The 16045-nt window shown below is 38.0% G+C and overlaps 1 protein-coding gene across 2 annotated transcripts in view; it reads right to left on the bottom strand.

Moving 5' to 3' along the window:
- LOC124777687 (nucleoprotein TPR-like) overlaps positions 1-16045 on the bottom strand; it is a 291125-nt gene that overhangs the window by 177389 nt on the left and 97691 nt on the right. Inside the window, exons 13-18 of one of the 2 annotated variants that reach the window (XM_047253163.1) lie at positions 15577-15849; positions 15105-15321; positions 10273-10474; positions 5708-5981; positions 4899-5144; positions 2983-3252 (exon numbers count right to left, since the gene is read on the bottom strand). In XM_047253163.1, the coding sequence (XP_047109119.1) occupies positions 2983-3252; positions 4899-5144; positions 5708-5981; positions 10273-10474; positions 15105-15321; positions 15577-15849 (1482 nt within the window). The remainder of the gene's footprint in view (positions 1-2982; positions 3253-4898; positions 5145-5707; positions 5982-10272; positions 10475-15104; positions 15322-15576; positions 15850-16045) is intronic. The other variant, XM_047253164.1, reaches the window with a different exon arrangement.

Raw genomic sequence — 16045 nt, 5'->3', positions numbered from 1 at the left:
TGTGAGACCCATCAAAATACTAAGCTGATATTTGATGCTATAAAGGATTCTGGTCTGGGTTACAAAGGTGCAATGAAGCTGCTAGTGTGTGGCATCAGTTCCTACCAGTACATGATACACAGGTGTGAAAAGTGTCCTGGTAAGGCAAATATTGCAGAATACATGAATAACGAACTGTATGGTGAACTCCTTATCAATGACAATGAACTTGTTTCTTATCAACAATGGACACATATGGATCATACAAGTCTTGAAACAAAGCAAAGTACAGTGGAAGATTTTGTTGAAATGTGTTTTCAAAAAACGGACAAACTGACCACACACACAGCTTCACAGCAACAGCACAATCTGCTTATCTCCATTTTTGTAAGGATAATTTGAAACAAGATGAAATTATAGTAATACTAGACTTCTCTGAAAATTATGCATTTATAGTTCAAGATGCCATCCAAGGATATCACTGGGACAACAGTCAAGCAACTCTCCAGCCATTTGCGATTTACTACAGAGGTGAATCAGATAATGTGTCTGTCATGAACCTGTGCATTTTTAGTGACTGTTTAATTCATGATGCCATTGCAGTTCATGCCCACATTCGCACTGTCACAGCATATGTGAAAAAAAAGCTGCCTCACATACATTTTGTGAAATACTTCAGTGATGGGGCAGCTAGTCAGTACAAAAACTGTAAAAATCTCAAAAAATTATGCATGCATTACCACGATTTTCAGATTCATGCAGAATGGAATTTTTTCACAACAAGTCATGGTAAAAATGTATGTGATGGTATTGGTGCTACCATTAAGCGCATGGCATCACGAGCTAGTCTGCAGCACCCTACAGAAGTTCACATTCTAACACCTCTTCAATTATTTACCTGGGTACAGAAAAATATCTCTGGCATACAATCATTCTATGTTTTGAAAGATGAGGTGAAATCAGTCGAAGAGTTGCTAAGAAGCAGACTAGAACACGTTAAAACTGTTGCACGCACAAGAAGCCATCGTCACTTCTCTCCAGCCGACTCTGACAATGTGTAGGTGAGCAGACTGTCCGGTTATAACTATAGGTTCATGCACAACATGTGTCTTCACAGCGTGTCTGACTCAGGATTCAGAAGCAAAAGCACCAACATACAACCAGGTTGCTATGTTATTGCTATTTATGATGACAAATGGTACTTAGGATGTGTTGCAGAGTGCTGTGAAGCAGAAGGTGATGTATTTGTGAACTTCATGGCACCATCAGGACCAGCAAGATCATTTCATTGGCCACGTTTGGCAGACAGGTGTTGGATTTCTTTTGAACATATTCTTATGACAGTTCCAGTTCCTACCACAGTGTCAGGAAGACAGTACAATTTGCCACTCAATGTACAGAGTACAGTAGCTAAAGTGTGGGAGAACTTCTGTTCGAAGCACAATCGACTGGTTTTTAGCAGTTAAGGTGCAGTAAACATTAATGATAGGTTGTGTTAATCTGTCTATATGTTGTTGCTTAGTGATTAAACAGTTGTGGGAGAGGATAAGAACAGCCAGAACAGTTAACGATATGTTTTTACAAAACTGTGTTGTGGAACAATGGCCCATCACCAAATACATCTGTCAACTTCCATTGTACACAAATGTCTTGCAATAACATGCTGAAATTTTGAGATATGTATCATTATGGTCTACTTATGCAGTGTTTCAAATTTGGCTTGGATACCACTTGTCCCTTTTGTGCAACCACACTTCGAAAATCCATGTTTTTCAGGTAATTTTTCAATTTTTTGTATTTTCATGTGCATGTAACACAGTTTTTGTGACTGTTATGGGCATGATGAGTACTGTGTGTGTTTAGGCCACATTAAGCTCACCACAAAAAAATTTATACTCTTTTTGAGTGAATTATATTTGGCATAGAGGGCATCTGCAATATGTACCTTTTTAACGAATTACATTTTTTAATCACATTTTGGAATTTTTTATTTTCCCTCAGAAATATGTTGTTGGTGTTTTGATTCATGGAGTATGTTCTCTAAATGGATGTTACTGGGTTGTAAAAATATCACTGGACTGTGTGGAATAGTTCCAAAGTTATTAAGACCTGAAGTTGGGTCTGAAGATAGATTGCCAGATATGGGTTGCAATTCCCGGGTCACGTCACCTTCTTTCACAAGTCGTAATTCTGTAACTAATTGGCAGGGGAAACTAACACTTTGTACACGAGTGTTCCACACATGGTACAATTAGTGTACTGAATTTCAGTCAAATCTGAGACTATGAGCTGGAGCCCCTGGTTGAACTGACATGGAATGACCCTATAGCTCTCATTTATTGTTGCCAACTTTGCTTATAGTTGGATGGCACTGAAGTCTAAACCAAACACTTGTTTGATAATGCAACTACAAACATCGCTGAACACAATATAGCTATTGTTGGGTTGGCAGTGTTGTGAAACAAAGCACTAGGGGTATGAATTGTTCCTACTTTTTAACAACTTCTTCAGATTCCATACTAGGGAACTCAAGAGTACATGAAAGCTTTTGGTGTAGTGTTAGTAAACACTACTTGAAAGTCAACATCTTGTCAGCATCATTGTAAATCTCAATTATACTCCACCCTACATTAAAATTGTTTCATTAAGAGTACACATCAGGAAATTTAGAATTACACTGAAGTATGCAGTAATTGTTATGCATAACATACAGAATTTGAAGGGACTAATTTTAAAAAAGAGTTATATACAATGGAAAAATATTAATTCCAGAACATAAAAATGGGGTTATACTATACATAAAAGGATGACTCGTGTGATCCAAAGCCACAGCATGGCCAAATTTGCCATGAGCAATCCATCCCATACCAGCTGATCACAGTGGTCAGAAGTACCAGCAAATGTTCATTGCAAAAGTAGATTTTTAAAACAACTTGCTAATGGAATTTATGATACGTTCTACACAATTGAAATTAAATATAGTGAAACCAGGAGAAAACAAACCTTCCGCACTAGTTCAGCATGCTTTGAAGCGCTAACAACTGAAGCATCATCATCCTGTTTTTTCTCCGACTGTGAACTGCGCACTTGATTCAATTGTTGCTCCACATTTTCCAACTGTGCCTTCAAACGTAGATTTTCACTACGTAGAACATCGAATTGTCCTACTGCAATGTCCTTCTCACGACGAAGGAATTTAATGATCTTCAGAAGTTGATTAGAATTATGCTCTGCAGCTTTTTCATCCATCTCTGGGACATCACCAGGTGTCTGCTGTACAACAATGAGAAAGTAATAAAGATTTTTCTCATAATTTCAGCTCATGAATAAAGACAACTATTCTATAGTTCCAGCATTACTAGTAAAAGTAATGTTAATTCACAGAAAGCTCTGTGCAGAAGAACATTTCAAAGCAAAACAGTAACAAGGATTTTATTGGGTAGTTGAGTTCTACACCAAGGAGTACACAAGATGGTGCGGTGGTCATCAGTCCGAAGACTAGTTTGATGCAGCTTTCCAAAGTCTTCTATTCTGTGATAATCTCTGTAAAATTACTGCAACCTAACACCATTTGAACCCACTTACTGTCATCAAGCCTTAGTGGTAGTCTACAATTTTTACCCCCCCCCCCCCCCCCCAAACTCTCTCCATTACTAAACTGATGATTCCTTGAAATATTTCTTTTAGATAAGTTGGGCCACAAATTTCTTCTCTCTCCCCAATTTGATTCAGTGCCTCCTGATTAGTTATCAAATCTACCTCTTAAATCCTCAGTATTCTTCTGTAACATCACAATACAAAAGCTTCTAGTCTCGTCTTGTCTGCACTGGTTATCCTTCATGTTTCACTTACACATTACGCTGCACACCTCACAAATACTTTCAGAAAAAGACTTCATAATACTTACATTTATATTTCTCATTTTATATTCTTTATATTCTTTCTATTTTGCCAACATCAGTTATAGGAAAATAGCGAATCTCATCTATTTTTAGTCTCATATCCTAGTATTCCCTCAAGCATTGTCTGAATTTATTCAACCACATTCCATTATCCCTGTTTCACTGTTGGTGATGCATATATTGTAACATCTTTTGGAAACATAATCCATTACATTTAACTGATATTGCAAGGCACCTGCCATCTCTGATAGAATTAAGTCATCAGCAAACAAAGTTTTCATTTCTTCTCCTTAAACTTTAATGTCACTGCCATATTTTTTTTGGTTTTCTTTAATGTAGAGGAGCATGTAAATCAGTCAATAGTTTCTTCAACATTAACAGGCATAGAAAACTATGTCTACAGGACGAGAAACCATCTACTAATATTTCAAGGAGGCAAAATAAGCACAAAAAGGCAGCTCAAGGAATTCTTGTGTTTCTTTCTGATGGCAATTTAAATCTATACAAAATACCAATAATAATAATAATAAAACTGGAGAGCACAAATAATACTTTTTCAGTATCAAGTGACAGATCATAATATGAACAACTGAGTGCCCAGTGGTTTATGAGACCCAAATGAAAATTAAAACAGCTGATTCCAGGTACAGATAGAGTGAAGACAACATAACAGAAGAATTAATGGCAAATTCTGAAAGACAGTCAACAGAGTAGACTACTGTCGACAAAAACTAAAAACCCTTTCATTCTATGTTGCAGTGATTTATTATTTAAGGCCTACTACAGTTTACAATTGTTCATTTGAACATTTTCATCATTTCCATGTTGTCATTTTAGCAATCACAATTATAACTTTTAGCACATCAACACTTTAATAGTAAATTATTCATGTGGATGTATCCTGAACTACAAATAAATTGGGAACAGTGAAATAACCCAGCACATAAATGTCATTATACTCACACTGAGCAAGTGAATAAAATAAATAAATAAATAAATAACTTCAATAATGATTACCTGTCCCTTTGCAATTGCTAGCTGCTGACTGAGTGCTTCTACTTGGTCATGCAATGCCGCATTCTGTGAGTCTAGTCCTGCAAGGCGATCCTGTAGTTCATGCACTTGCTCACGCAGAAGTTCTAACTGTCGTTCACGACCAGAAATACCTTCCTGTAATTTCATTTCTGCTTGTTCAGCCGATGCACGGAACTGACTCACTTCTTGTTCAAGTGAGCTAAGCTGGTTACGTACTGATGTAAGCTCCTGGAACAGTAATTTTGAACAGTTAAACAGTCTTTTCAAACTATGAAGAGATTAATTTTTCACAATTCTGAAATGAAGCAATGTATAAAATGTGTTACAAACCTCTCTAAAAACCATGCACTGTTAACAAAAAACATTTTCATGTAACTATACAAATTAGGAAGATAAACTGTAATACATAATGAAACGGTGACAAAAGCCTTATTCCTTAATCAAAGGAGATAGGAAAGAACACTGAATCAAAGACAGACAAAAAATCAGAAAGCAAATGTAGCTTCTGAAAAACTCCCCATAGCTGTTCTGTATATCATAACAGAACTCTCTCTCTCTCTCTCTCTCTCTCTCTCTCTCTCTCTCTCTCTCTCTCTCTGCCTCCCTCCCTCCCCCCCCCCCCTCCGTGTGCGTGCGTGTGTGTGTGTGTGTGTGTGTGTGTGTGTGTGTGTGTTTTTGTTTGTTTGACTACATCATATCGTGCTGATTGCAGAACAGTAATTTTTCAAACTACTATGTACAATGTATATTACAATTCCTGCTAACAGTATCCAATATAAAACAATACACACCTGTAGATGCTGTGAGTGCAACAGCACTTCTCGAGCATACTTCTCCTCTGCAGTCTTGGCTGCTTCCTTCTGAATTTCAAGTGCTGCTATAGCCTCTTCCAATTGTGACTTCAGCTTAAGCAACTCAGGATCAGTATCACCTTTTGCTACAAGTTTCTCGGTCTTCACAACTTCAGGAGCTGGTGGAGGTGCTGATCTTATTTCTGCAATTTCCTTTTCTAATTCTTCTACCTTCTTGCGCAGTTCTTGTTCTTTTTCTGATGCTTCTGACAATCTATATAAAATAGAGGAAAGTTATCAACTTTTTTCCTTCATTTTGAAATATACACACAAAAAATTAGCTCTCTTCCTTCACCATCAATGAACCATCTCAAATAGGGAAGTAAATACTGTTTGAAGCATAAACAAAAAATATTTTCTTTTGCTTCCACTTTTATTATACAAATTGTCAACAGATCCTCATGAAACAATGTTTACATCAGTAAGCAACATACGTCATCAATACGTAATTACCATTTCATCATTCTTTCTTACATTATTGTCATCACAAAAGCCTGAACAACATAGACCAAAGTCAGTTGTACAAATGTAAATTCATAAGGTCGCATCTGCTAAGGAAGTGGAAGTGTATTTGACTGCAATAGGAAATTGTGCTGGATTTACCAAACAATACACAAGCTGTTGTTTATGGACATTTGTTTGACTTAACATCCCACTGACAGTGCGATCATTAGAGATGGAGCAAAAGATCGAATTACAAGAGGATTTGAAAGGACAGATTTTATTGCTGCAATTATTTACTTATTCTCATAAACACAACTGCTACTGCAACTGAGGATACAAAAAAGAAACGTGCTGAATACTTCACAAGACACGAGACAGATAATCTACACGAAACTAAAAACCTATCAGTCTTTATTATGCGCAAGAATCATCTCAAACTGAATAAAAAAAACTCTGGAGGTCTACTACTGCAGCGATCCATCCCTACTCTACCCCTGCTCCTAACCCCTTGTCTCCTGTGCCATATCCCTGCAACAGACCTAGATAACAAGACCTGTCCCATATGTCTTACCACCACCACCACCAACAACAATAACAACAACAACACCAACACCAACAACACTAACCAACCTGGTTAAAGCTTTCACTTATCTCAACATAAGGCAGGGTTACCTGTGAAAGCAGATTTACACACAGATTTACACAATTATGCTTCTTTCTATGTGAGCACATCAACTAACTAGCTGACACCCGACAAACTGGCCAAGAGGCAGCTGGACCACCCAGCTGCTGAATATTTTGCCCAATACGTTTCACTTCAATGACTATTTCACAATCTGTGCCATCTGGATCCTGCCCATCAATGCCAGAGTTTCTGAACTGTCTAGGTAATAACTATCCCTGAAATATATCCCATGTTCCCTTAACTCCTCTGGCTTCAGCCTTCACTAGTCCCTGTCCTTCATCCACCTATCCCCTTCCCTGTTCCCATTCCAGCACTACACATGTGTTTTTCCACAGGTTGTGCCACTATTAATCAAAAGTAAGGTGGCAAATGTTGAAAACTATAGACCAGTTACCCTATTCTCATCAGTTTCAAAAATAGTAGAACAAAGACTGGTGAGTTACCTGAATTAATACTACCTACTTAATGTATCACAGTTTTTCTTCTGGCGCACAAAAAATATAATGTCTGTAATAACAGAGTTTACAAAATGGGGTACTTAAAGTTCTTGCTGGAAGGTTTTTCACACTGCTGCCCCAAAATACTACTAAATGAACTAAAAATAATTCAAAAATAATTCTTTTAACATTGTTAAAAATGATCTCACTCATTCCTGGGAAATAAAGAGTTCAAAAAGTAGACATAGCTCCTACATTAGATAACGCCACATTAGTTTGTGGAACTATTGTCAGATCCCAAACTTATCAAACATCCAGCCACGGGCAGCACAAACGTGTGCAATACCACAGGGCAAGCTACTATCAAGTCGGATATAATTTCTGGACTGCATGTACAGCCAACATCACTATTTTTCCATTGAATCTCTTTCTATTCCTCTGGAACGTCAGAACTCACTATTTTCCAACAAATCTTTTTTGGCTGCTCTGGAGCATCAGGAGATACATTTTACAGATTCTCTAGTACCACCCGCTCACTTCAACAAATTTGAAACCATTTGTACAGAACCTAGCTTCAAGATATACCACACTCCTGTACTTATAACACTGAACGCAATTTTCCCATTTCCCCCTTACGTATGTTCAATATTAATTACAAATCACTGCTAAATTCAGTTTTTGGTTTTCTTGTTACATTCCTTTAATACACTTCTCATAACTATTAAATTGAATAAAGCTGGTACACACACACACACACACACACACACACACACACACACACACACACACACACAAAGAAAGGGAAAAAAAGGGGGCGAGGCCCACCACAGTCCATCGGTTAACACAAATGTTCCTCAGTGGAATAAACTGACTGAGATAGTACATATGTTACAACATGGACCTCAGATTTGGGAGGATAGAAGATTATGCTCTGCCTGGCCATAATGATCTAGATTTCCTGTGTGTTTTGTAAATCATTCTTGGCAAATGTTCAGATGGTTCCTTGAACAAATTCACAGCTGGACACCTTTCCTGTCTGCTTCTCTTTATAAACACATATATACTCATATTCCTCTGTACATGACATGTTTTCTTATATTATGCTTACACACGTATAATAATTGTAAAATTATCCTTGTACAAATAAATTGCTGACACACAGAAAATATGCACAAGCGGTCTGGAAGAGCCCTTTACCCAGCTCTACTTGATGATTCAGTAAGATGTTTTTGCTGTCAACTATCACTTCCTTTTACAAATATATGAGAAGAATATAAAATTGCAATAGACAAATTAATTTCACTCTGAAAAAGCAACAATTTCTTTTTGTAAGAACCTGCATTTTAGATCTTTGCTTTTGATGTCTTAATTTCTGCATCACCAAATATTTCTGTCTGACTCCTGTTGTTTTATCTACAGCTGGAATAGTTCATCATCATCTGATGGAGTTGAAAATCCACTGATGAGAAAATAAAAAGTTAGTGCAGGAAACTGAGGAAAGAGACCTTTCTCTTTTATGTAAAAACATTAAAATAAAAAAGTGGTAAATTGTGCAGACAATTCAAATGAACAGTCACAAGTTCAAAAATGCTTCATTCTCATGTAAATTTTAGTAGTAACACCAAAATTTATCGTTTTTACTGTGGACTGCAAATTACTGTGGCATGGTAATTGCTCTTATGAAAAAAAACTTCAAAATTTATATTAACATGAAACTGTTATTCAGTTTACATTTTCATTCAATCATTCATAAGTACCATAGAATGCATCAAGTAGGAGAGCTTTCAGTGATGTGGAACACGTCAAAGTACACACTGATAAAATTTCAACTCTTTCTCCTTATTAACTATTGTGTGTAACTGATAAGCAATTTCAATGGCTTGCCCTGAAACCTTGCAAGCAATTCAGAGAGGTTCTCACTCATCAACTGCACGCAGTAGATAATAATAAGAAATTTTACTCCTTTCTCTCACTGGGGGTTCGTACCAAACAATTCTTTCTCTCTTACAATTTGAAGTGTCCCCCACCCCTCGCCAGCCTGTGTAACTTATCTAGAATTAATAGTGATGGTTTTATTGAACAGAAAACAGTATCTTTATGACAAGTCAAAAACTCTCATAGTGTTTAGGTCTGAACTGTAATAACACTGATTTAATTAGTAGCTCCATGAATATATGGGAAAACCGGTTTGTCATTTTATGTCAGTTACGTTATCATTCTCTTTTTAGTTATTCTTATGGACTCCACCTAGCTTGTATCTGCGTGAATATACTGTATTGTGCTTCCTCATTTTAATGTCAATGTTACGTTGTAATAGCTCATTTCATGGATCAATCTAAGAGTTTTTGTGATCGGAATTAGCTGGCTTGGTCGCAGTTTGTTTACTCGCCATCATGGCCATTTCACTGAGATAATTACTATTTGTATTTATTACATAGGACATGCTCGTTTTATCTTGACGAATCCAATTTGTCAGAGCAAACAAAAATTGAAGCACTTATCATTTTAAATTTCTCAGTTACAGAATTTTTAACCAAGCCAGTTAATTCCAAAGGTAAGGCTTCATGCTCTAATTACTCAGTTACAGCATAAAAGAAATGTATTTTACTATAAAACATTTGTTATGATCAATTTCAAGATAGTTTTCTCTCTCAGTTATGTGACGGACATTTGATGTGATCTGAAACCACAATGCACTAATGAAGCAGTCCAATTTTGAATATTATTTAATCTGAAAGATTTTGTTCTTCCTTCTCGGCTCAGATAGCATGTAGCATGCATTAAAAATTCTTTCACACAATGTCTACCTGGTAAAACATAGAAGAAGTATTTTAACACAGATCATCATAACACTTTACCACAAACACAACCCCTCCCCAAATGTTTATCATTAAAACATGCTGCAAAAATTACAAGGGCTCTATCACAGCACAACCTACCTCTTGTTTGCAGCTTCTAGTGCTTGTTTTTTTTCATCAGATAGCTCCTTTACACGCTGCTCAAGTGCCTCCGAAATATCGCAATACTTCTGCATGTGTTCTTTTGCTTCAGCCAGTTCCTTCTGTGCAGTGGTTAAGCTATTGTTCTTCGAAAGCAGTTGTAGGTCTAGATCTTTAATTCTACTTAGCAGTTCCTTAGTTTCTGCAAATAAAATGTACACAATGATGAAAAGCTACACAAATACTAAGACCCACTTACTTCCCACATCTTTGATAAGAACTGTAGCATACGCTGATGACTTCTTTCCTTTTATGCATCCAACAGCCATGACTCACAACAAATAATTGTGGCAAACTCCTTGACATCAGGAATGAGCGATTTTCATACGCGAGACTCAAGGTAGCACCACAAAAATCAACAAATATGTAACTTAAAGGAAGACTTATTTGGGGCCCACTGATTAAAATAAATCAGGTGATAATTCAAAGGTATTAGGTCAAACAGGTGTTTAGGTGTGTACCTAGACAAACACTGGAGATTTAAGTCCCACATAGAACATGTAGCAAGGAATAGTAATTGTATAATGAATAAAATTATTAATATGGTAAAAAGGCAGTTTTAATTGCCCCTGGATGTAATTAAAACACACCTTGAGTCTATACTGACTAAAATTTTGAACTACAACGCCAATGTTTGGGCGCACGGTTGTCGCTGTTCAAACTTGCTGTTGCAGTGGGGAAAGTATGGCAAGGAATTCGCTATGATTAAGAGGAACCTTCAACAAGAAAATTAACAGGTGTAATAATTACATTAACATGTGTATGTCACTCTGGTTTTACACATAAGAAACGGGGCTGTCATCTACGAGCTGAAGGAAAAACAATACAAAAAAAAAAAAAAAAAAAACACACACACACACACACACACACACACACACACACACACACACACACACACAAAATCTTGGGTAACCAGCAATAAATTCATTAATAATAAAGGATAGCACAGAGATGGAATTTCTCTGGCAGAAGGACGACAAAATTTCAGTTTCTTTCTGATGTAAACGATAGGCTACAGATAACACATTCTGAGCCGAGCAGGGGAATAGTCCACTATCTTTCTGGACATGTTGTTGTAGTCTTCAGTCCTGAGACTGGTTTGATGCAGCTCTCCATGCTACTCTACCCTGTGCAAGCTTCTTCATCTCCCAGTACTCACTGCAGCCTACATCCTTCTGAATATGCTTAGTGTATTCTTCTCTTGGTCTCCCTCTACGATTTTTACCCTCCACTCTGCCCTCCAGTACTAAATTGGTGATCCCTTGATGCCTCAGAACATGTCCTACCAACCGATTCCTTCTCCTGGTCAAGTTGTGCCACGAACTCCTCTTCTCTCCAATTCTATTCAATACCTCCTCATTAGTTATGTGATCTACCCATCTAATCTTCAGCATTCTTCTGTAGCACCACATTTCGAAAGCTTCTATTCTCTTCTTGTCCAAACTATTTATCGTCCATGTTTCACTTCCATACATGGCTACACTCCATACAAATACTTTCAGAAATGACTTCCTGACACTTAAATCTATACTCGATGTTAACAAATTTCTCTTCTTCAAAAACGCTTTCCTTGCCATTGCCAGTCTACATTTTATATCCTCTCTACTTCGACCATCATCAGTTATTTTGCTCCCCAAATAGTAAAACTCCTTTACTACTTTAAGTGTCATTTCCTAATCTAATTCCCTCAGCATCACCCGACTTAATTCGACTACATTCCATTATCTTTGTTTTGCTTTTGTTGATGTTCATCTCATACCCTCCTTTCAAGACACTGTCCATTCCGTTCAACTGCTCTTCCAAGTCCTTTGCTGTCTCTGACAGAATTACAATGTCTCAGTGAACTTCAAAGTTTTATTTCTTCTCCATGGATTTTAATTCCTACTCCAAATTTTTCTTTTGTTTCCTTTACTGTTTGCTCAATATACAGATTGAATAACATCAGGGATAGGCTACAACCCTGTCTCACTCCCTTCCTGGACATAGCTGAATATATCTGAATAAAATTAGTAACAGGGCAATGACAAGCTGTGACTGGTGAAATACGCATACCAAATCATGTCCTATGCGAATGTCTACAAGCTGAAAGCCAATGCCTCTTTTCCTGAACAGTAAAGGAACGACTGATTCAGGGCAGAAAGATATGCCATAGGAGAACTGCAGATACAGCAGCCTATAGGTAACCATCTAAATGTGTGAGCGAGAGTAGTAGAAACAGTGATAAGAAAAAAATATGATGATAAACATTGTAAATTTTATTCAATATACATAAAAAAATAAAAAAAGAAAGGATTCACATAGATGTAATTTTATTTGTAGCATCCATTCTCCCCATAAAGAACGTGGACTCGAATGAACAAATGTCTGTCAAACAAAAACACACTGGTCAAAAAGCTTAGATGTTAAATGAACACACAATAACACACTGTGTAAGGGATAGTCAAAGTTTTAATTAACAACTCAAAAAATATAGCCACAAAATTAATTTTTTATTTGTTTACAGGAACATGTCTGCAATCCCAGTACACATTAAAAAATTCTTGTGCCAGAGTATTGTAGCATAGTGGGAAAGGAGCAGAAACATAACAGCAAAGCACACTGATAATATTTAGTATCAAGTGGTAATTCATTTTCAGCAGCAACAGAAAATCAATTAACATACAACATTCAATTTTATCAGTGGACTACACCATTTTGTTTTGGCTCCTCTATATGCTACAGTACTGTGACAGGAGAATTTTAATGTGTACCGGGATTGCAGACCTACCTGTGAATAAACAAAAAATTAACTATATAACACTATTTTTTTTGAAACGATGGTTAAAGCTTTAGAACTACCTCTCATATACTTGATAAAGAGCATGTGGAGACTGGTGTCTCCTAACATGTCTAAGCCTTTAACAATTTAGAAAATCAATATAAAATACCTTGCACAATAATTTGATTAAATGTACGGTCTCATTCTGCAGCCTAAAACAAATTAAAAATATTTTTAAGGCACACAGGAGAAAGACAAAATTTCATGATTAAGGTGGATTACAACATTCAAAACCTTAACAGCAAACTAATTACTAATGGGTACTTTGAGCATGCTGTGCACTATTCATGTGTCACTATCACAATATTAACACAGCCTCATGAAAAAGCTCTTTGAAGTTGTTCTCAGACCACACACCGTTGCCAAGATTTAGGACAATGACCTCAATAAACCAAAAGTTGATTCTAAGTCAATGACCTGGATTTTCCAAACTCTGGCCTTTACCCATCTCCTCACAAATAACCTACTCAGTTTAAGTGACTGAGTAGTTGTTCAAACTAGTAATGGTTGCTGCTCACCATACTGTGGAGATGCTGAATCGCAGAAAGGCACAACAAAAAAGGCTGCTAAACAAGTAAGCTTTCAGCCGAAAGGCCTTCTTCTCAAACACACACACACACACACACACACACACACACACACACACACACACACAGAGAGAGAGAGAGAGAGAGAGAGAGAGAGAGAGAGAGAGAGAGAGCCTTTGGCCATTGGAACCAGACTGTGAGCAATTGTAGACATAATCTGGTTGGTGTGGGTAAGAAGTCTAGGACAGGAAGGAGGAGGGACAGCAGGGCAGGGGTGGGTGATGAAGTGTTGCTTGTGAGAGCATACATTGGCATGGTGGTGAGAGGGTTGAGTAGCTAGGTGTAGACAGGAGGTTAGATGGAGGGCAGGGGGGGAGGGGGGGGGGATGGGAAAGGAGAGAAATACATTGGTGGAATAGAAAGCTCTGTAATGCTGGAGTGGGAACAGGTAAGTGGATAGATTGGTTCGACAGTGACAAATGAAAGTTGAGGTCGGGGGAGGGTTACGGGAATGTATGATATACTGCAAGGAGAGTTCATAAATGTGCAATTCTACTGTGCAGGTGGGAACTCCCCCCGCAATATATCCTACATTCCTGTAACCCCTCCCCCATGGCCTCAGCCTTCATTAGTCACTGTCTTTTACCGATCTTTCCCCTTCCCTAGTCCCAGTCTAGTACAATGCACCAACTTTTTTTTTAGTTCTCTCCTTTCCTGTTTCCTCCCCTCCCCATCCCCCTTCCTCTTCCCCTCCCTCCTGGCTGCCTGCCCTCCATCTAACCTTCCATCTGCACCTAGCTGCTCAACCCTCTCCCAATCACATCCCTGTAAGCTCCCACAAGCAGTACTCCATCATCCCCACCCCTACCCTGCTCTCCCTCCACCTCCTCCTTACCCCAACCACTCAGATTGCTCCTCACAATGTGTGCAATTGCTCACAGTCTCGTCTTGGCAGCAAATGACACTGGTCATGGGCATGTGAGATTTTGTGTGTGTGTGTGTGTGTGTGTGTGTGTGTGTGTGTGTGTGTGTGTGTGTGTGTGTGTGTAGGGGGGAGGGTAAATTTATTAATAAAATGAAGCCAATAGGGCTGCTGTAACCCAAACAGGTAATTTTTTGATGCATAACCTTAGCAGAATAGCATTTAATAAGCCACCCAGTAGCACTGCATGTGAGAAGTGTGTGTAGGAGTGGAAAATTTCTCAAAAAGTGCCCTTTCGACAGAGACACCCAAGTATGTCTTGCAGACAAATGTCTGCATATCGATAAATAAATATACACTATTCCTTGTCTGCCTATTAAGCAAATAAAGCATTTGAAGAGAGGAATGGCTCCAGCAGAGGCAGATTCTAACTGAAAGCATGAAGAATGCTTTATGGTCGGCATCCAGTAAGTGTATTAGAAGACAAGTAATACTTAATACTCACGTGTCGTGGTCTCCTGTGAAGGTTGTTTGGAAAGTTCTTTAACACGCATCTGTAATTTCAGCAGCTCATCATTAACTTGGTTCAGTTCTGTTCTCGCAGATATAAGTTCTGTTCTTGCTTGTTGGCCAAGTTTACGTTCCTCCTCCTCACGTTGTCTGGCAATTTCCACCTGCTGCTTAAGTTGCTTAGAGAGTTCTCTAAAGTTATCTTCTTCTTCCTGCCACAGGGAAACCACAATTACAGCACATTTAATGTCACAAGCAAATTTTTGAACAAAGTAGCTGCTATGCCCGTTCATGAACCAGGATATATTAATGAATGGATTAGAAGAAAACAAGTCTGCTGCTGCAAAAATACAGCAATGAATTTTTAAAAAATCAGGGTACACTCTTAAATATTTTTTTGTAAATTCTAGTCTCTTACTTCTTGATTATATTATTACATCCCTCCTATCCACTGCCACATACATTACCTGCAATCGTCGCCGCAAAGCTGCACATTCACGGAGGGCATCATCCAGACGGGTCTCAAGGCGAACTCTAGCCTCTGTATCTTGCCGTTCCAAGCTAGTACGGATACATTCCAAATTAGCTAGTAAATTACTCTGCCCACGATTCTCTCGTTCATACATTTCCTTTTCTTTCTGCAAACGTGTATTACTCTCACGCAGCAATTCACATTCTTGCAATGCATTCTGAAGGCGAACCTCTGCCTGAGCAAGCTTCTTCTGAGCATCAACAGCTTCCTGCAATACAAAAAAATGATTGGATGATAACATAAGTAAAAATATAAATACCTAAGCAAACAAGAACATATTTCTGATGATGGAGATAATGTTCACATGACAAATGTACCATTTCTTATAGAATAATCGGGGGGATGGAGGGGCGGGGGGGGGGGGGGGGGGTGGGGGGGGGGGGGGGGCAAGAACACAGACATCA

This window comes from Schistocerca piceifrons, chromosome 2 (genome assembly GCF_021461385.2).
Source record: "Schistocerca piceifrons isolate TAMUIC-IGC-003096 chromosome 2, iqSchPice1.1, whole genome shotgun sequence".
In the NCBI taxonomy this organism is placed as follows: Eukaryota; Metazoa; Arthropoda; class Insecta; order Orthoptera; family Acrididae; genus Schistocerca; species Schistocerca piceifrons.
This window is presented reverse-complemented; position numbering and strand designations above follow the sequence as displayed.